This window comes from Muscardinus avellanarius, assembly GCF_963383645.1.
Source record: "Muscardinus avellanarius genome assembly, chromosome: 11".
In the NCBI taxonomy this organism is placed as follows: Eukaryota; Metazoa; Chordata; class Mammalia; order Rodentia; family Gliridae; genus Muscardinus; species Muscardinus avellanarius.
Genome location: NC_137797.1, coordinates 38,868,898 through 38,891,815, shown reverse-complemented (window position 1 = coordinate 38,891,815; position 22,918 = coordinate 38,868,898). Strand labels below are relative to the sequence as shown.

Below are 22,918 nucleotides of genomic sequence, written 5' to 3'. Positions count from 1 at the left end.
TTCAAGGTCTATCAATGGAAACCCATTATGAGAACATTACAAAAAAAAGTCCTTGTTAAATATATTGCTTGTAGTTTTTTCTTACATTTCTAGAAACTGGTGGAAAGTTTTTGTTACACATTGGCGATGTGGAAATCATTAGGATTTATTTTTCAGAACTTTTTCTGTAGCTTTCTATAGTCTGTATTCCTCATTAAGTTTAAGTCACTCAGCACCCTCCTGTATTGACTGCAAGTGAGACCATAGCAGCCTGATCTCCTACCCAGTTTAGTAGCTATGTCTGTGAATAATTTCATATGGCTTTTCTGTTTCTTAGCTCCATCGAATTCAAGTATTTTCTGATTGTTTACTATGCAAGCTGTCTTTTTTCCATTCTCTTTCCTTGCTGGTCAAGAGTATTCAGGGCTTTAATTGCTGAAAGGAATAAGAAAGGATTTTGCACCATTTAATGCACTTTTATCAAAATGGTTAGCTACAATAATTGTGATCATTTAATAGTACTATAAAATTTTTCCTGGGAGTGCTAAATCCTAAACTGATTTTGATAGTAATTCTTCCCTTTAGAGGTCTTTTCTTTTGAGAATTTTCTTTCGCAGGTGTGGGGATGGAACCCAGAGGCATTTGACCTCTGAGGTACACCCCTTGCCCTAATTTTTTATTCTTTAATTTGAAACTGGGTCTCAGTAAGTTACGATGGGCCTCACTAAGTAGCTGAGGCTGTCTGCGAACCATGATCCACCTGTCTCTGCCTCCCACATGCTGGGATTACAAGCGTAAACCACCACGCCTGGCCTTTTGAGAGATTTTTAGGAGACAAAATTGTTAAGATTTGGTGACTAATTGGCTGTGAAGAAAAGGATAAAGTCTCCCTGCTTGTAGCTTGTTTAGCAGGATTAATAGCTTATCTAATATCTCAAATCAGCAAAGACTGTTCTACCATACTAATTTGATTTCTGATTTCTTGGATAATTTCTAATGAAATGATCAAAATAATCTATTAGTGGGGGGAAAAAAAGCTCATTCCAAATGTAATTCTTTAAAAAGTGATTCCATACTGGGCATGGTGGTGCATGCTTGTAATCCCAATACTTGGGAGGCTGAGACAGGAGGATCATCACAGCTCTGTGGTTAGCCTCAGCTACTTAGTGAGGCCATTCACGATTTAGTGAGACCCTGTTTCAAAATAAAGAATGAAAATAGTGCTGGGGATGTTGATCAAAGGTAGAATGCCTCTAGGTTCAATCCCGAGTACCACCAAAAAAAAAAAAAAAAGTGATTCTATCTGGATGAGACTAGATAGGAAAAAATGAAGGCTTAAGTCTAGCCCTCCCACAGGAGGAGAGCTTCTTCTCATGGAGCCCTTTAAGGGGCTTGAAATTTGAGATATTTCCAACACACTCAGTTAAATTATCAGCAGTGCATGAAAATCTGCCTCTGCAGAATAAGCAAATACAAAGTTTTGAGATATATGACTTTGATTTGGCATTTTAGATAAAAATGAAAAATCAAAAGTATTAAAGGCCCCTTGGTGAAGCGGCCTTGGTGACCATAGAAACTAAAGCACCACTTAGAACATGCCTAGTTCCTGATGCAAAATGATTCACAGGAAGTCTAGGTGGTGTGGAAGTAGTTCACCAAAAATGTTTGGCCTTTCATCTTTGAGAAATAGAACAGGATTTCTCTTTCCTGCCTTCTTTAAGGCTGAAGACCTGCCTGGGTCTTATGTGGGTTGTGGAATGTGTGTGAACAGGATGTATTGCTTTTGAAACCAAAGCTGTAAGAGTAGGTGCTCTTCCCTTTTTCTGAGTTGAAGAAATGGAAACAGATCCTGAAATGATTAAAAAGAGGCAAACTTCCTTTCTCACCTGCACTGGATAGGTTCAATAGGCAAGAAATGGCCTCTTTTTGTCTTTAGTCAGTGAGATTTGTAATATGTTTATTTCCACTGTACAACCTAACCTTATAAATAATAAATCTAAAAAATAAAATACATAGTTGCAAAGAGGAGCTTTATAATGCTAGAAGCCATACACATGAAATTCATAGTCTTTGAATTTCTTATGGTAGTAGCTGCAGTGTACAATTGATAGACTAATAAATAGGAGCTATAGATATTTTTCCAAAATTCCATGGAAAGCGATAAAAGTATGAAAATAATAATTGACAGATTCATAGACTGGAGTAGAAAGGACTCACACATTTAATTACAGGTAATACTCATAATTACAAAGGGATGGTTATATATAGTATATACATCCATATGTTTGTATAGTAGTATGTATAGTTTTATATAGATATATAGTATAACAGTATGTATAGTATATATATAAAATTGCATTTGTAACTATGTATATGAATAAATGCATATATCATCCATATAATTTTGTGACATAAATGTTAACTAAAGTAGAAAATTCTGAAGGCAGGCATAGAGCAGATAAGCAGTTTTATTCAAAGGGAGTATCGTCATTTGAAAACAATCACGATGAAAATAGACCTCCTTCAAAACTGTCATCATGTGTGGGTCACAGTGTGCAGCTGCTACTCTAGCTAGGTTAAGCAGCTATTTAGAATTTATTAAAGAACAATCTGCAACACCCAGTTGCTCTTGGACAGACTAAGAGCTGTACTGTCTTCATCCAGGAATGAGATGCAGCCTTCCCGAGGCCTCGGCAGCTTCTGTAGTCGGGAACTTCACTGCCACCATCTGCAGGGAACAGCAGAGCCAGTGCCAAGTTCATTAGTGATTGTCCTGGGCTCAGCTGCCTCCCATACCCATACATATGAGGGCCATTTCCTTGATCGGTGGAACCTGAGTCATGTACAGGAAGGAAGTTGGAAAATGAAGGAATTTGAGGTTTCTGCCTGTTGCTGATTGCCAACTGTGTTTATGGGAAGGGTGATCACAGCTGTTGGGTGGTCTCTTGTAATGAACATTGATAAAACATGGTAACACTTTTAGTACTTCAAATAGAATGAAAAAGCACCAGGTGCTTCCAATGAGACTATTCCTTTAAAAAAGCAGTTTTGTTATCATCAAAGGAATTTAAAATTTTAGAGCTCAGTAGAGTTATCTCATAACAGTTGTGAGAGAAAATAATTGAATCAACTAATCTGTTGGAAGCCTTTTGTAGGAACATATTTATTTAGTTGTTGTTTTCCCAGAACTAGAAGCTGGGGGGAAAAGAGAGCATTTGATGCCTAAAAGGAAGGAAAAAGGCAAACAAAAAAAAATTGTAGAAAGTATCAGGTTGTCAAATGTGTAAATCCTACATACTAAGATCTCTCAATATTATTATTCTATCATAAATTTTTGAAAATAGATTCACGGTCAGTCATTGAAGGGTCGCAACTGAAGGAAGTGTGCACTTTTTTTTTTCTCTCCCAGGTATAAAGGTACAAGCTACCACTGTTTCCAAGGTAGTAAGAAAAGCAAAAGCGTACCACACCAACTGATTACACTTGCTCCCTCAATTCTAGGAAGCAGAGTGAATATATGAAAAACAATCATCATCTTTTAACTTATATTCCCAAGTAAAATAGTACCATATAATTATGTTATAATAGAAGCATAGAATTTAGAAACAGTAACTAACTTATAAATTCTTTTGAAAATGAAAAATTAAAAAAAATTTGGGGGTAGTACTAGGGATTCAACCCATGACCTTGCATATGCTACACAGGTGCTCAACCACTGAACTCTTATCACTGGCCCTAAAAGTTAGAATTTTAAGTGAGAAAGAAATGGAATCAGATTATTTTTTCAAGGTGTGTGTGTATATGTGTGTGTATGTCTGTGTGTGAATATATCTGCAAAAGATATATTCAGTTGTCCCTTAATATCTCTGGATTCTGCATCCACAATTCAATCAAGTGTGGATCAAAAATATTTTGAGAATGTTTTTTGCTGAACATTTGCAAACTTGCTTTGGTAACTATCCCATCAACAATATAGTAAAACACCTATTTACATAGCATTTTTGCTATCTAGTTGATATGTAATATAGAAACGATTTAAAACAGAAGTTGTACATAGATTATAACTATGCCACTTATTAAAGGACTTGAACCTCTAAAGATTTTAGTATCTGCTGGGGATAGAGAGGTTCTGGAGTCAATCCACCAGGATTACAAAGAACAACTAAGTTTCCAAGACCCTTTAAGCCATATACTCTCCCCTTTAACGTCTGTGAAATAAAACCCAATCCAAATCCCTGGATTTTTCTAGCTACGGATTATATTTTACTGCTAGCTTTGGTCAGGAGAGTCTTACTTCCACCACGTTGTAACATGTTGTAAGGTCTTTAAAGCATAGCTATGGTAGATGAGGTTGAAGGAGCCTGTTTTCTTACCCAGTGTCTCTTCACTATTAGCCTGTGAGTGAGTACAGGCTTAGGGACCTTGTTAAAATGCATCCTCTGAATTACTAGATGGGGAAGGTGCTACTTGAGAGTTTGTACTTCAGCTGATGTTTATGATGGTTCTTAGACCACCATGACAAGCAAATTTCATCAAGCTTTATCAAGCTTTATCCTAACTTTTCTTTTTATTTCTCCCATCTCTGTCTCTTTTTCCAAATTACACCTTAGATAGAAGTGATAATTTATTGTATATAAATATAATAGTTGACATTATTGTTATATTTCTTCCCTTTTAATTTTTTCTAGCACACAACTTCATGTAGTCTTTCTAGAAACAGACTTACTCTGTCCTTAGCCAGTCCCGGGAGCTTGGTGAAAGAGTAAGCTCAGACTTTCACAGAGCCTGGTGAAAATGCTCACTCAGAGGGGCCTTTTATAAAATGACATCGTCAGCATAGTCTTCTTTTGTTTTTTCCTACAATTTCTCTTCACCTCTTCATTCCTTACCTATAGAATTAAGATGAATACCTATAGGTCTTGAAGACATTTGATATCTTGACAGAGAAGTTTTCATCTAAGAAAGATTTAAAGGTCATGAAGAATTTATTGAAGAAGTTTCATTGCAAAGATCTTTTCTGCTCCATTGTTATGACATATGTGTAACTCTGGTTTTGCTGTGTTGAGATTTTACATACATTTTTATTTCATCATATCAGTTTTCTTCTTATTGCTGCTATATAGCTTATTAACTAGAATTAAAGTTTAGTACTGCTTTGAGCAACTTAAAACTACACAGCGGGCTAGTGATGGCAAGAATCCAGGAAAACACAGCTACTGTTTCTGTCTACGTTGGTGTTACGTGAACAAACAGCTGTCTAGTTAAAAGAAACCCTCTTTTAATAAGATATATTTTGTATGAATAAAACAATGGCTAGTGTTTATGTTAAGTAATTTCTAAATCAAATTTTATAATTCACAACCTAATTGCAGTAAAAGAGGATCCTATTCTCAGTGGTAATAGAGGTTTTAAAACAGTATTTTCAAGGAAGTAATTTTAGATTTAGCAATCTTTAACTTTACAGTTCTCACAGAATCCATAAAAATGTAGGTAATTGTGAATGATTCTTTTAATCAGATTTTCCTCAAGCATTCCAGAGGATATATTGATTCTCATATTTCTTTTATATACCTAATGGCCCATAAACTTGTATCCTAAAATATATTTTTATTATTATAAAATAACACCAGAGATAAGTTAGACACATGAAATATATATACACATATATAAAACATATGCAAGTTTTATAGTCTTTTATGCAAAAAATGGAATTATGCAGTATGCAAATGATGAAGTTTGTGACTTTTGTTCTAGTCTGTCTTTAATCTGAACCTTAATTTTCACTGATGGCAAAGAAACTGAATCTACAGACTTTTAAAGTACAGTCTGCCCAGGCCACTTGTTTCTTGGGAATTCAAGATTACTTCAAAATCTGGTTTACAAATACCTTTGAGGCCTTTTATCAATTTCCTTACTTTTTTGGCCCTGAGAAGCAGAGGTGGTATGAAGACGGAGTGGTCCCAAGAAAGATTTCTTAGAAGTTGGTGATGAGAAAGGAGCCACTGTCTGAATCTCCAAATGATATCTATTGTTGGCATATTGATCATATCTTTACACTTTAACTATATGACATAATTTAATGTCAAGTCTTGGGATGGCATGCTGAAGGGGGAAAAAGTTGCTTCCTGAGCCTGGTGGAGCTTCATGGTGTGAGTGAACTTGCTCTCTTTCCATCTCATTCTCTTACCATCTCATTCATTCAAGGTTCTGTCAAATGTCCTGTGGCGAAAACACAAGTGTGTCTACCTCTTTCCTGGAAGACATCCTGGCAGAGCCAACTATTTCCCCATCACCCCACTTTCTGAGCCTTCATGTGGGCATGTGGGAGACTTATGGTTCCCCTGCATATCTAATTATGATATCCTAAGAACTAGAGATTGCGGGAAGTAAGAACATAAGCATCTGGCAGTGTTTTTGCCTTTTTTTATTTTTAATATGTGTTTAACAATCACAGTTGCTTCATAGTGTTATTACAAACAATAAATGAAATGAAAAAAATCCTGGATTTATAATTTATTTTTGTCCCCGAAAAAAACCTAGTGGAGGAGGATATGAGTATGGAGAAAAAATGTATATTATCAGCTCTTTTATGCAGCCATATCACAGTGGTCTGGTGATCTAAGTCCTACAGTCAGTTCCTAACAATCTCATGTCTGAGATGCTTGACAATATTTAGTAGAATCCCTGAAGCAGCTGGCAGAATATTGCTAATTCCCTCGATTTTCAAATGTTGATTAATGATTTAGTCACCGATGTAATTAAGATTTATAAAGCACACCCAGAATGTTTCTTGCACAGGGGGTATAAAACATCACACTGTAAAATGGACATGGGACAGTTCCTCATGAGACTTCTCTTGTATAAACCCAGGATGTAAATTAACATTCTGTGGGTGGGCCTGACATTATTTTTTTTTTGTAGTTTTCCATGTGTAGATGCAAATGTCTTCAGATTTGTAGTCGATGAAGGTTACTTAATAAAAGAAGCAGTCTTAGAGTGAAAATTATTTTTTGCTGTTATGTGGCATATATAATAAATCCTACTTGGTTGAGTTTACTTTCATTTCATTAGAATATAATCAATTCTACTTCTCGTTTAAGAAATTAAGTCCTCTAGAGAGAGGAGGGGTGGACAGCGAGCCGAGTTGAGCCGCTGCGGAACACCAGGGAGGAATTTGGCAGATTTCTCAGCACAGGGAGTGTCTAAAGCTCCCAGAGGCTGGGCTCAGCACACCCTGCAGGGACTCAGAGCGGAGGTCAAAAACAGAAAAGAAATACGCCAGCCTCACGGCCAAGGGCATGGCAGCGGCGCCATATTGCTACCGGCGGCAGCAGCAGCGAATTCACCGAGTCCACTACAGCTCCATCTGTGCACTCAACAACATTGAGTCAAATTGTGGCCCCTATAGGAGAAATCTCAGTACTGTGCTCCCAGGGACTTGACCCAGTGGGGCAGTGGCGGTGGCAGAGAGATCACACCATAGGAGAACGCCCAACCTGACACCCTCCATGGTCTAAAGCAGCCTCGATTGACTCCCTGGGTCTGAGACTCTGAGATACAATCCAGTAAAGGAGTAGTGGTGACTGAGATACCACAGACTCGAGATCCAGAGCAACTTAAGTGAAGTCGTAGTGACCCAGGGAAGAACCCAGATAAGGCACAAACTTCCAAAATCATGGGAAAAAGGAATAACAATGGAGCAATGAATGCCCACAACCCCACAATATCAGAACCTGATAAAACAAAAATTCAGAGATTTCTAGAAGATCAAATCAGGAAAATAACTGTAGAAATATTAGCGGTGTTTCGAAAAGAATTCAGAGAGAGCCAAAAAGAGATAAAGGATGCAATTAATGAAGTAAAGGCCTCAATTCAAAGTACAAACAAACGATTAGACCACATGGAGAATAGAATCTCGCTCCTAGAGGATGATCATTCAAAAAATAAACGCATAGTTTCTAATTTAGAAAAAAAAAATCTTACAGCAGGAATCTGACATTGAAGAAATATGGGCCCATTTTAAGAGAGCTAACCTAAGAATAATTGGAATAGAGGAGAGAAAAGAAGGTGAAACCAAAGGGATCAACAATCTTTTCAAGGAAGAAATAGCAGAAAATTTTCGAAACGTAGAGCAAGAGGTTGATACACAGGTCCAGGGAACTTATAGAACTCCCTTTAGAGAGGATCAGAGAAGAGGATCCCCACGCCACATAATTGTCAAAATGACCAATGTGGAAGCCAAGCAGAGAATCTTAAAGGCAACAAAAACAAAGGGCCAAGTGACATTCAGAGGCAAACCAATTACAATCACTCCAGACTTCTCAAACCAAGTCATGAGAGCCAGAAGGGCTTGGAGTAACATATTCCAAACTCTGAAAGAAAACAACTTCCAGCCAAAAATTTCCTACCCAGCAAAGCTTTCTATCAAATTAGATGGGGAAATAAGAAGCTTCCATGACAAGCAGAAACTGAAGGAATTTGTCTTCAAAACCAGCACTAGAGAAAATACTCAAAGAGATTAACTACAAAGAAGAATTAGGTAACACACACCAGAACCAGAGAAACAAGATTTTCCATCCAACAGACAACTAAGATTGGTTATCTGTGGAGATTCATTATTTATGTTAGTCTTTTACCTATCTCTAAATTGTATTGTTTGCTTTTATTTTTGCTAATTTTTAGGATTTCTAGTTGGAATATTAATATACCTTCAGATATAGCATTTGGAAATATTTTATCCCATTCTATCAGTAATTTTTAACTCTGTTTACATTGTCTTTGGATATACAATATTTTTTTTTAATTTTTAGGGAGTTTATTTACCCTTTTGTTGCCTGTGCCATTGAAATCATATCCAAGAAATCACTGCCAATTTCAATGTTATGAGGTTTTATGACCCAGATTTTCTTCTAAAAGTTTATAGTCTTTAGATTTATATTTAGGTCTTTTATCTATTTTGAGTTAATATTTGTATATGGGATTAGGTAAGGGTCCAATTTTATTCTTTTTTATGTAATTATTATTTTTTAACAATATTTAGTTAAAAGATTAGTATATCCTCCACCAAATGTTCGTGGAAACCTTGTGAAAAATAACTTGACAATATATCTCTAGGCTTTTATTTAACTCCAATGGTTTATATATCTGCCTTTAGAACAGTACTACACTGTTTCAATTATTGTAGCTTTATATGGTTTGAAATCAGAAAATATACATCTTCTAGCTTTGTTCTTCTTCGAGATTGTTTTGGGTATCTAGAGTCCATATTCCATATCAGGATAGATTTTTTCTGAAAAATAAATAAATAAATGTATGATAGTTTTACCTAAAAAAAAGAAAAGAAAAAAATATTCTCTGGTAAGAAAGAAAGCAAAAAGAAATATTGAAATGTTATCTTTAAGTCATTAAAAGCTTGGTATCAGACAAATGAAACTGTTATGTGAGATTGTCATCATTAATATTGGATAAATTGCTATAAAACTAGATGTCAACCACTAAGCCAAGCATGGGAAGGAGGGATGGGGAGGGAACGGGGTGGGGATCGGGTAGGGGCTAACTGGGCGATGTGTGCATGTATGTCTACAAAAGTATTTTCTTTATACCATTATGATGTATGAATACATTGCACCAATAAAAAATAAATTAAAAAAAAGAAATTAAATCCTCTAAACTAAATATTTCCTTTGGGCATTAAGCCACTGAAGAATATGATGACTTTAAAAACTAATAAGCCCATTTTAGGGGAGGAAAGACCTTTTTGAAATTGAGTTGATTATTATTTTAAAGTCATTTCATCTAATGGATTCCCCAGTTTCTCTTCTGATCTTTATCTATCTTATAAATTGAATGTCTATAAAGACAAATATTAATAGTAGCTACACTCTCCATGCTAGATATCTCGTTGCTTCAAAGCAACTTACTTCTTTGTAATATTAAGTTACTCTCATTTCCTACCTCCGTGCCTTTTATTTTCCTCTGGAGAAAACTCTTCCAGGGCATGACCTAAAGAATTCTGGTTCAGATTTCCAAATGAATCTAAACCAAAGTGATTCTATAATTTGGTAGAGTGAACCTTCATTAAATACCCTAGTGAGGGGAATTTTACTGTTTCATACCAGACTAAAGCACTTTTCTTGACATATTGAAATTGAACTTTAACATTTATGAGAATATAAATTGCAACAGCACATTGTAACATGTCATGGGTCCAGTAGAGCCTTAGGTCAAGGGTTTTTTACTTTCTTTAAAGCCTCCATTAAAAGTAGCAGTGTTTCTAATTAGTTTTCCTTTAAAAATTAGAAAAATATGCCCTGCTCTCTGGAGAAACATTATCTTTAGTTATTCCTATAATTTATATGGTTGCATGGGGTATGTCTTTATAGTTTTTATTTGGCTTGACCAAAGTGCAAATTCAATTTTATAGGTATGGCTAGTTGGCCTTCTCTTTTTAAACCTGAATGCAGTTTTCTAATTGAGAAAGTTAATGTTTGTCTTCTGGTCTTGGTTCCTGATCTCTGTCTTCTTGTCTCAAAAGCTTGCTAACATCATAGTTTGAAGAGAACACTACTGTGTATTAAATGTAAGCTATTTAGAATTGTGGCATCATAGCTAGCCAGGCTGTATATATCATTGGAAATTGAAATTTGGCATTTTTCTATAGCATTTCTCCTGTACTATTCTACTATGGTCACTAGATTCCAGTTCCTTTTGTAAGAGCTTAATAGATCTTGTTATGTGCTCCCTTTGAAGATTTCCTGAGGCTGGGATGGTATGCCAAAAAAAAAAAATTACTGTTATTTGTTTTATTTTGTTCTCTTACAGTTCTGGAGATTGAACCCAGGAACACTCTAGGACTGAGCTGTATCCCCAAGTGTTTGCTCTCATTTGTTTTTTATTTTAAAAGAAAGTCACACTGTGTTTTCAAGAGTCACACTGTGTTTTCCAGGCTGGCTTCCAACATGATATTATCCTGCCCCAGCCTCCTTAGTACTTGGGATTATAAGTTTGAGCTACTGTCCTGAATCATGCTGTGTTTTGTAGGTTTATTAACTGGGTTTATCACCACACTGACATTTGGTTTCTTCTCTTAACGAGTTGGCTAAACCTAGTTCTTCACTGTGAATTACAGACTAGACAGTGGACACACTTATCGATTAATTTTAGTGTGCATCTTATACGTACAAGTCAACTCTACCACTCATGGGGTATGTCTTTAAGCAAGAATTTTGACTCTATTTGAAGGCTTTGGGAACGTAAGAATTCACTGTGGGCTGGAAGGCTTGAGTCTGCAGAAAATAATGTAGCCCCAGTGGCCAAGAAAGAAGGAAGAGTTCAGTCAGGACATAGCCCTATTGCTTTTGCCATTGTGAGTGAATTCTGGCCATCCTTTTATCGTTATGACTGGCAGGGATTGAAATCTCAAGTGAGAACATCTGATTATCTAAGATTCGATCATGTGCCCACCCTGGTGGCCAGAGACCAAGGAGAGGGATCATTTATCCTCTTTATCCCTTCTGTTGACTATAAACAATGAAAATTTCCCCCTAAATCAGAGAGTTACTTCTAGATATAACACAATTTTTTTTAATTCTGCAAAGGTTTACTATTTCCATTAGAAGCACAACTAAATATTAATTTTGACCACTATTTTAAAAAATAAGATTTTTCTGACTCATCATATCAAAACTGAAGAAGTTCACCAGTACTTGGGTTAGCTTGAAATAAAGACAACTTTTCTAATTGCTAATATGTAAATTTAAAATACTCATACCTATTAAAAGGATTATGTTGAGATACTATTTATAGTACTGTAGCCATAATAAATTTATTGCAAGCTTTCAGTATTCTATATGGGCTTTTTATTGTTTAATTGATGTGATTTTTTTTAAGTTTCTTTTTTGCATGATGATTCTGTGTATCTATTTTAAATTGAAAAATAAAAAAGTTTTCATTTTCTCAACAGACAAGCTAGCCTCAATGAAGCAGCTGAGAAGTACTATGACCTGGCAGCCAGGCTGAGACCTAATGTAAGTACTTTCTTCATTCAGAGGGATGATCTCAATGTATGCAGTGTTTTAAGCTATAGACATATCAGAATGCTGGTTTTGTCTTTCTAATATCTTGATTTCAATACCCAGTATAATGGTAACTCGTCAATAAAAACTATCTTGAGCTTGTAAAATTACTATTTTCTAGTCTGTGTAAAGCACCATAAACTTTTTTCATTTGCATATATTTTTTGCATTTGTATATACTTTATATTTGGATGACTTTTAAAATTCTTTGAAAGATTTTTTTGCTATGGTATTAAATAACTATTGTTTGTTGTTCACATAGAATTGAAACTTATACTGGGTACCTCTTTTCTACTCTACAATACCCAAAACTGATTTTCTACGTTATCAATAATGTTTTTATTACAAGTTTCCCTGGGTAGTCCCACCTATATAAAGTAAGATGGATATAAATTAGATCATTACTGTTGAAATAAAATAGCTAGTTATGAGAAAATAATAACTGGTTTTGTATTAGTCTTCTAAGCAGTATATTTGCAGCATGTCACTGGATTTCGGTGCATGGCTTCTATTCTGAGACACATTCTGCCTCACTTTCCAACACTAAAACCTGTTCTCCAGATGCAGGACATATATTGAGAAATGTAATTTGTGACAGTAATGAAAGTGCATATGTGAGATGAGTACAAATAGTGGGATCAGTATCACTTCTTTATCACTTCTTTATAGTGGATCCTCCATTGGACAAATATATAGAGAGTGCCTACTTTGTGATAGGATACAGAACTTTTTATATCCAGAAGATCACAGAGTGTAGCAGAGAAGACTCAACATAATCAACTAATTTAAATACAGGGTGGTGATCCCTCTAAAGGTATATAGTTTTCAGGAGCAAAAAAGTGAAGGATTAATGTTCCTTAAAAGATACCTACATGAGAAGGCTTTTTCTTATGTTGTTGTTGTTGCTGGTCTGTCTGTCTTTCTTTCTTTCTTTCTTTCTTTCTTTCTTTCTTTCTTTCTTTCTTTCTTTCTTTCATGGGGGGAAGTAATATATCTTCAATAGAAGTTTTACATGATGAGGGAAACTTCAGAAATGAAGATCCAAAGGAACAGGAAAAACTGTATTTTTAGGGCCAGTAATGTAATAAGTATAATTATTTAACAAAAGGGCATGATGTCATGGTAATTTATTGGGGGACCTTGGCAAAGCTTGTTTGCTCAGATTCTTTTCTGTGTTTTTGTGTCTTCGTATATAAAGAAGTTAATGAGAGCATAATGACCCACTTCAGCGGAGAAGAGAAAGGGTCATAGAGTGATCACACTGCTTCTATGGGCCTCTCAGTTTCCTTTAGCTGAAAATATTCAGTATTCAAACATGCCACGTTTTGCAATGACCATTCTAAATGCCGTCATATTAATTATGATATGCTTCAGGAACTAATGTGCTATATACAACAGAAGAATGTGATTTAATAATCATAATGGTAGGAACAATAATGGCTTAAATTCATCAAACACTTATTATGTGCAAGCACATTTAATAGATGCTACATGTGAGCTCCTTTCCTCATTTCTCGAGACAACCCACAGATACTTTTGTGATCCCTATCACGCAGAAGGTTAAAGTTAATAATTCCCCTAGCATCATATCAAAGTGGAAAATCACATTGCAAAACAGGCCACTGGGTATATAAAAGAAAGCTTGATTAAAAAATAATTGTGGCCATATCTTAAATAGGAAATACAATCCAGATGTATTGGAAATAAAAATGAAAACCATCTTGTTTATTTATTTAGTAAATATTTACTGGCCCACTATTCTAGATACTGGATATACAGCACTGAATAGAAGAAAGTCTCTTAGGAGCTTACAATTTGGTCTGGAGAGAGGGGGGGGAGGGAGGGAGGGAGGGAGAAAGAGCACGCTTCAGCACAAAAGTAAGGAATAGCATGTGTCTGACAGAGATAAGTGCTTTCGAGGAAAGCAGTACAGAGAAGCTAGAAAGTACAGGGGCATATCCCCGCAAATGCCTTACTTGGGCACCTTTGTACAGTACTTCTAAGAAGAGGGTTGAATTTGAAGTCTTAAACTTGTAATTATATTTCCTTGTACATAATACACATAATTAAGTTCAACCTTTTTTCATTTTGTACCAGTCACTTGAAAAGTGTTTCTTTTCTTTAAGAGGTCAGTTAGATGGTGAGACAGAATAGTGAGAAAAGAGCTGTCTAAACTATATGGCCTGTACTAAAAATGAAAATGATGCTCAAGCACCATGACTCAAGCCTGACTGATGAGAATGTTTATTTTAAAGGACTGGCCCAATCATAAAATCAATATTTAATCTCCCACTCAAAGGGAAACTCCAAATGTGGATTCATAAACACGCTTTGGAAATGGGTCTATTCAAATGATGCTTTTCTTATCTGGTAACAATAAATTGTCTTTCAGACTGGCACAGGTTACAAAGTTTATATTTAACATTAAGTAAATGATGGTAAGATTGATGGATCAACAGATGTGTTTTTTCCTCAGTCTGTTTTCCGATTATGTTTTGATTTTCAGCACACTGTTTAAGTAAGCAAGGTATCACTGGGGCGAAAGAATGATAAAATGTCAACCATGGCAGTAATATAAATCTCTGTTGTGAAACAAAGAGACCCACTTAAATAATAGCCCATGATTTATTAGGAATTATGCATTTGTTCCAAATTAAAGTATCCAGCTAACATTTATCTTGCTCTTTATTGCCTTTGTTCCTAAAAGCATATTTTGTCATTTTTATGCCTTAACTGAATAAACTTAAGTTACCTGTTTATGAGAGCACAGCAAACAGATTTTAACTCCCATGCTCTATGTAAATAGTTCCATCATCCATTTTATTTTTCACATCTACACAATCATCTAAGAGTTCAGACTCTTATTTTTCATAAAGCATTTTCTTCCATTCTTTAAATGTCCCCACAACTGAAGTGATTAGAAGCTGTGTAGGGGGGGGGGATTCTAAGAAATATTTTAGCAATGTCCATGTCAGGTCATAAACAGAGTGAAAAATTTGGCCTCAACCCTTGTACTCTGCTGCTTATTACCATCGTATTAAAAGGGTTTTTTTTTTTTTATTGGTGGTCTCTCAGACATAGTTCTTACTCAATAAAGTACTGATTCCATTTCTTCAATATGTTTCTTAATAAATTTATTTTATTTTTTCTATTCTCTAGTAGCTATGTTGTTCTACATAATCTACTTCAAAGTTATTGACTTTCTCCTGGGTGTGGTGGCACACAGTTGTAATCCCAGCATTTGGGAGGCTGAGAGAGGAGGCTCATGGTTGGCAGACAGCCTCAGCTACTTAGGCCCTATGCAGCTCAGTGAGATCCTGTTTTAAAATAAAGGATAAAAAAATAGGGCTGGGGTGTAGTTTAGAGGTAGAATGCCCCTGGGTTCATCCCCAGGAGTGCAAAAAAAAAAAAAAAAAAAGTGATTGACTTTCTGAATCATTTTGTACACAATGAACTTAAGTGATGTCATCATAACACACCAATAAAAGTACATTAAAAAAAGAATTTCAGTGATCATATGCTAAAAAATAAAGAATCCTAGATCACTAGGCACAACATAAAGTTTTAGAATCTGGTGTTGTGTCCTCCTTTGGGGTGTTCAGTATGTTGCCGTTTACTAAAGGGAGTTGTGCTTTGGCAGCTAGCAGGATGGCTGAGTGGTCTAAGGCACGAGACTCAAGAGAACTGTGTCTTGATTTTCGGCATATGATTTAGGCACATTTATTGCTAAAATGGCAGATGCCAATTTGTAAATATAATTTAGTTAATTTTTTCGGGGGGGGTGATTGTTCCAAAATTAAATCTTACATTATATAAAAAATTGTCGTAACAAGGAAACTTCACCAAAATTGCAAGTTTTTCTAGTTTTAATTTTCCATTTTATAAGTAAATTAGGTCTTTCTTTAGAGATTATTTAAAAGGTAGAGAAAACAGCCTTTACCCACTTATACACATAAAAAATGCTGAGTCTTCAGGACTAGAGGGAACATTAAAATGAAGCTGCTTTGTTCTTCTTGTGGGAATAAAGCCAAACTCTACATTAAATTATGGACTTAATTTTTTTAAGTGGGAGGAATAGAAAATTTGCATAGTACAAAGTCACCTGCTTTTACTTTTTTTTTTTATCAACTTTAGAGTCAAGAGAAAAGATTTACCCATAGCCAGATCTTATATTCTTATGCATATGTTTGTGTTTTATAGTCTGAAATCATTCTACTTATTGTTTTTTTTATCAAGTTCCAGATTTACGTAAGACTCTGCCAAGTGCAGTAGAATTTCACAGTTATGAAAAATTAGCTCTGAACCTGAGAAATGTATACGCTAATATGGGGGAAGGAGAAAGAAGCAGCTCCCCTTCCTCACACACCGGGGCAGTAAATCATGCTTTCTGACCAGGGCTTTGTGAGATACAAGCTAGGTGCTAGGAGAGAACACAGAAGAAATTACTTTCAGCTGGATTGATATGAATAGGTAGTGAGTCACAGTTGGCAAGCTTAGAGAAGCTTGAAATGATAGAATGTTTATAGGTCATGATTTTAACAAAAAGAAGAGAAGGGGAAGAATTTGGTAGTTAGATGCATAGGCATAAATAAGTGTCGGGGTGGGGAGGAAGAGCGGAAGAGAGAACTGGAAACTCACATAAAACCAGATGAAAGGCATCTCAAGTATTAGGAGTTTATATTCTAGAATTTTGTTAAGCGGGACACAATGAAAGTAGCGATGTAGGATGACCATTTCTGTGAGGCAGTGAAAAATGTGTGTTGTGTTCAGAGAAGTGGAGCTGGGAGATACAGCTTTTGAAGATCCCAAAGCAAGGTCATCATAATAGTATAGGGTAGGATTCAGTAGAGACTCAAGTACAGGAATGGAGTTGATGGAAAAGAACACACATGAAAAATAGGCAAGCTGATTATTTGATAGGATGTGAGCTGGAAAATTAGTTGGCCTCAGCCAGGTATGGTGGTACATACTTGTAATCCCAGCATTCAGGAGGCTGAGACAGGAGGATTGTGGTTCAAGGACAGCCCCAGCTACTTAGTGAGGCCCTCCACAACTAAGTGAGAGCCTGTTTCAAAATAAAAAATTAAAAAAAAAAAACAGGTCAGGGGGTATAGCTCAGAAGTCGAATGCCCTTGGATTTCATCTCCAGACTCGCAAAAAAAATACACACACACAAAGTTGGCCACAATGAGTGTTCCAAACTTTCAAACTTTTAAACTTAGGTGACTTGGGCAAAAGAATAAAAAAGAACACTGTGGTTTGACTTAGCAAATTTTAAGTGAGAAGTAGACATTCCAATTTTCTGTAGGATATTCCTGTTAGCAAAGATTTGGGAGAAGTATAGTTAGAGGTAAAGTTCTATCAGTCATTCTCAGAAAGGAAATAGGATCAACACATGAGTAAGACAAGGGAAGGAATGTGCAAAGGGAGAGAAGAAAGCCCTGGGAGCTTCTACATTTGGAATACAGAATAGGGAAGAAAACCAAGACAGTGATGGGACAAGGGAATCTAAGTTGATAAATAGTGAACATGACCATGAAAGATCAGAGTAAAAAATAAGACAGAAAAAGGATAAAGTCCAGTGATGTCATGGAATAAGATGACAATAGTAGCCGTCAAAGATGCATTTTTGCAATAGCAATGTTGGAAGAAGTTTTCAAATTGTTAAGGAAATGTAACATTGGTAATGAAAGTAAAATTTAGCCTACAAAAAAGTTTGGAGGCAAATGAAAGAGGAAAAAATACCAAAAAATGTGTGAACTTCTAAATACTAAAGACACTTGTTAAAATGTGTGTGTGTTTAAAATATGAAACTGAAAATATGCCCAAGCCAGGCTTGGTGGTACATGCCTATAATCCCAATACTTGGGAAGCTGAGACAGTAATGTAGCCTCAGTAATGTAGCATGACTCCCAGCAACCTAGGAAGTCAGTGTTTCAAAACAAAAATAAAATAGGGCTGGGGAAATAATTTGGATGCAGAATGTCTCCTAGGTTCAATCCCCAGTACTACAAAAATAAATGCATAAAAAATAAAAATAAAAAGTAATATGTCCAAGTAGAGGGGGAAGGGAGGACAAAGGAAGTGTGAAAGATTGTAGAGGATTGCTTTTTTTCCTAGAGACTTAAGAAAAAGTAGACTGTGAATTGACTGTGAAATATGGGGAGGGGTTGTTCTGCATAAAGAAGAATGCTTAAGTAGTAGGAGAAGTAACTTAGTATATTACTTCAATTGTAGTTATTTGGTTACTAGTCTTGTTAAATGTTTTATTTATACTCTGTACTCCTAGTATGTATACTTTTTATAAATGTTCTGCATGTACATTCATTACATATGAATGGAAAGGGACTACATCCGCAGGATTATTCAATAGAAAACTGTATGTGTGCACTTTACTTTTCCTAAGCCCTTAAAATCAGAGCCAAAGTTATCTACTTGGGCTCATTAGCAATTGGGCTCAATTATATGTCAGAAGATCAAATTGAGAAATATAGGAAAAGAATTCAAAGAAATGAGCTTACCATGGCAAAGTGCAGCTGTGTTATGAAATGGTCCACATAGTCTATAATATACTACTTTCAATTTGGATTACACATTTTCCATATATTATTCCTTGTTTTGAATGTATCGGTGAATTGTAATCATATGTCAGAATGAGGTACAGGATGCTAGAGGCATGCATGCACACATCACTCATTTAGCCCTTTCCCAATTCCTACCCCATTTCTCCTCCTCATGTTTGGCTTAGTGACGGACTTTGATATATTTGTGAATGTATATCACATGTATTAGGGTGCTTCCCTCTTGCCTCCTCTCATCTCCTTCAGTTAGGATGCCTTCCTTACTCACCTAAGATTTCCATTCTTTGTCTGGAATCCCTCTGATGTCCCTTTTCTCCATAGCTTCCACATATTAGGAACAAGATCTGACTTCACTTTTTGTGACTAATCTCACGTGCATAAAGTTCTCCCATTACATCCTTGTCCCTGCAAATGACATAATTTTGTTCTTCTTTATGGCTGAGTAAAGTCCCATTGTGTACATATCCCATAGTTTTATAATCCATCTGTTGATGGACATCTTGGCTGGTTTCATAGTTTGGCAATTTTGTATTGTGCAGCTATAGACACCCATTCATTAGGCAAATATGGTTTTGAATCAATAGCTGTAGAGCAGAAATCACCAAGACTAGAATGTGATAGGAACGTTTGAAAATTATTTGAGGTGTTCTAATGGAAGTAATATAAAATACCTTGAGTTATAGTTGTTTTCTCATGTGTATATTTCTCAACCCTAATTAGAACAAGAGACCATGAAATTAACCCAAATGGACAGATTCAGATTTGACCATATAAGGTTTTTTTTTTAAGGAAAATGATTGAGATCATTATTTTGCTAGGAAATAAAAAAGAGAGAGATAGGGTTAATAATAATTCGGGAAGCAGTTAAACCACATTTCTGTTTGTAACTAGGGGAGGAACCAGATGGCCTCTTCCTAAACTGTCCACAAGCTTCTGTGATGTGGGAAGAGTGCAGACCATGTGTCTCCTAACTTTTAGGCATTAATAGTCTATGGATCCCAGAGACACCAGACTAATTTTATAAATAAAATGTGTTTTAATATTGCAAATATACTTTCCTCTTACTAGCTTTCTTCAGTTTCAAATACATCTGTGCATTTTGTAGTTAGAAAATGGAGTGAGGTAAATTGACAGATTCAGAAAAAACAGGTTGCATTCAAGGGGGAAATCATTATTAGTTTTTCCCTGTATTGTACCTAATTTTACTAAACTGGCTCACGGTTATCATTGAAACAATACCTCTGATCCACATAGCTAAATTTATTCCACATAGCTAAATTTGTTGATCAAACTCTTACCCTCATCCATTCATAAATGCATTTAATCAGACTTAGATCATGCATATAAACAGTAGAAATCAAATACCCAATTTTTCTTTTCTAGCCAGGTATGGTGATACACACTTGTAATCTCAGTACTTGGGAAGCTTAAAACAGAGGATTACAGCTTAGTGGCCAGCCTCAGTAATTTAGTAAGGCCCTCCACAACTCAGGGAGATCCTTTTTGAAAAATAAAACATAAAATAGGGCTGGGGGTGCAGCTCAGAGGTAGAATGTCCCAAGTTCAATCCCCATTACCACACACATTCAAAAATAAGTATTCTTCTTTTCTAATTTTAGTAAGATAAATATTTCCCAAGGAACTTTAGTTGTGTGGGATCAATTTTAATCTCCTTCCACAGTATCTGCCTTTAAACTCCTCTCCACTGCAGATTTCTCTTTTCAAATTATTCACATGTTGTAATACTTTTCTTCTGACAAGTTACAAAGTCTAGTTTCTGAGGCATTCACTTCTCTCTGCTTACATTTTAGTTGCTTTGTGTTGAACTCTGTTTTGAAAATGTTAGATAAACCAGAACAAAAATGTATTTCTGAAGTGGTTGCCGTTTTCTCTTCTGTTGATCACATTTTCTGAGTCTTATGCTGAGAAGACAAGGAGGTTAGCACAGCCACTTGTTTACTAATGGTTGGTGTGGGCTGGCTAGCTGCAGCCCAGATTGGAGCAGATCCTTGGCCTCAACTAAGTTGACTTTATTGTCAACTTTTTTTTAAATCTTCGGGGTATTGTTATGTATCACAGTTCACATGCAGTCATTTTTAAACACTATGTAAAATAGTACCTATGCACTATAATGTATGTGTGTGTGTGTGAGAGAGAGAGAGAGAGAGAGAGGAGAGAATGTGTGTGTGTGTGTGTGTGTGTGTGTGTGTGTGTGTGTGTGTGTGTGTGTGTAAGAGAGAGAAAGAGACAGAGACAGACAGACAGAAACAGAGACACTGAGATTTATTCACATCAGAAAAGATCAGGGGAGTAAGAGATGGACAGGAGCTTAATTGGCTCTTGGCTAAAAAGCAAATCTACTTAAGTATATGGTAGTTTATAAAATAACAAAACCTTTGGGAAATTTCACTTAATTATATTCTCTGATTCTAAGCATGTTTATTTTTTACTCAGATTTCTTTGTGTGTGGGGGGGTATCCTTTGTATGGAGTTGTAGTCATAATTGTTTGAATTGTGGGACCACACATTAAAATTCCTAGCTAAAAGAATTTAGTTTCTTCTCCAGAGAAACTTGATTACTGGTTCCTTTGAAAATCCAGCTGCTCTAACCACACTCGTCCACATTTCTACCTGAAAAGGTAGACTCATGACTCCCACCTGCAGAAAGCCATGTTCTTCCCCATGGCCTGTATCCACTTTCTTAAAGATCCCCTTTGGTTATTTTCTTAGCTAGCCTTTTCTATTTCTATTGTCTTTATAGGACTTTATATTTCAGATCCTGATCTTATGGAGTCTTGATTTTCTTCCTCTAAATCCACACTTAAACAGTAACAAGAGGCTGCTTATGAGTGTCTTTATGGAAATTCTCTAATAACACTTAACCCCCTTTCTTTCTGTTTCTTTACCTTTCCTTCTCTACTCTTTACCTGTTGTTACATATTTGAATCCTATTTTATTTCTTTTTTTGCAGGTCTGGGGATGGAACCCAGGGGTATTTGACCTCTGAGCTATACCCCTTGCCCTATTTTTTATCATTATTCTTTATTTTAAAACAGGGTCTCATTAAGTTGCAGAGGGCCTCACTAAGTAGCTGAGGCTGTCCACAAATGGCGATCCTCCGGTCTCCACCTCCAAAATGCTGGGATTACAAGTGTGTACCACCTTGCCCGCCTCTATTATATTATACTTTATCTTAAAAACAGTAGGATGGGGCCAGGTGTGGTGGAACACACTTGTAATCCCAGCAGTCAGGAGGTAGAGACCAGAGGATTGAGGTTCGTGTACAGCCTCAGCTACTTAGGGAGGTTCTTCGGAACTCAGTGAGAGTCTGTTTCAAAAGAATATAAAGACTAAAAAGATAGGGCCAGGGTGTAGCTTGGAGGCAGAATGCCCCTGGGTTCCATCTCCAGTACTGCAAAAAAAAAAAAAAAAAAAAAGAAAGAAAGAAAGAAAGAAAGGAAGAGAAAAGAAAAGAAGGAAACAAAAAAAACAATAGGTTGGGCAGATCCTAGAAGATTATCAGATTGGTAGATTAATATCTTTTCAAAGTCTGTCTCATAGATTATTTAAAGGAAAGAAAGACTTTATTTAGAACTGTTGTGATAGGGTCAAAACTATTGTGATATGGAAGAAAGATCGGGCTCAACCCCAAATACAGCTAAAACAGCTGGGGATGAATAGTGACAAGGCTCAGGAAATGCTTTCTCAAAATAGGGCAACTTGGACTACGGAATATTTTAAGCTTAAGGAATTTGGTAAATGGCATGTGCAAGAGGACTTTGTGACCTTCTCCTGAAGCAGATCATAAGACTCTTACATGAAAGGGGCCTTCCCTATACCCAGGGGATAGGAGCATCCTTTAAAAAAAAAAAAAAAAGAAAAGAAAAGTGACAGAGAAATCTAAACATGAAAAGGCCTTGCCAAATTCTCTCCAGTTGAGTTGACTTGACTCCTTCACCCTTGGTTCTATCATATTTCCCCAAACTCTTTCTTCTTCAAAATACTCTTTAAAACAATCTGGAGCCAGGCAGGGTAGCATGGCAAATACCTATAATTCTAATACTTGGGAGGCTGAGATAAGAGGGTCACAGGTTGAAGGACAGCCTGAGCAACAGAGCAAGACTCCCAGGGTGTAGGTCAGAGGTAATGTGCTTCTGGACTCAATTCCCACTAAAAAAAAAAAAAAGAAAAAAGAAAAAAAAGAGAAAGAAAAAAACAATAAGGAAAAAATCCTTTGGTTTTTATGACTGTCTTCATTTCCTTATGAAATCTCCTAAGGCACAA

General features: G+C 36.0%; 1 protein-coding gene across 1 annotated transcript in view; it reads left to right on the top strand.

The window, feature by feature from the left end:
* The window catches only part of TMTC2 (transmembrane O-mannosyltransferase targeting cadherins 2), a gene marked incomplete at both ends in the record, with an annotated part of 448,300 nt that overhangs the window by 382,176 nt on the left and 43,206 nt on the right, over positions 1-22,918 (top strand). Inside the window, one exon of the mRNA XM_080705147.1 lies at positions 11,942-12,005. Coding sequence (XP_080561273.1) covers positions 11,942-12,005 — 64 coding nt within the window. The remainder of the gene's footprint in view (positions 1-11,941; positions 12,006-22,918) is intronic.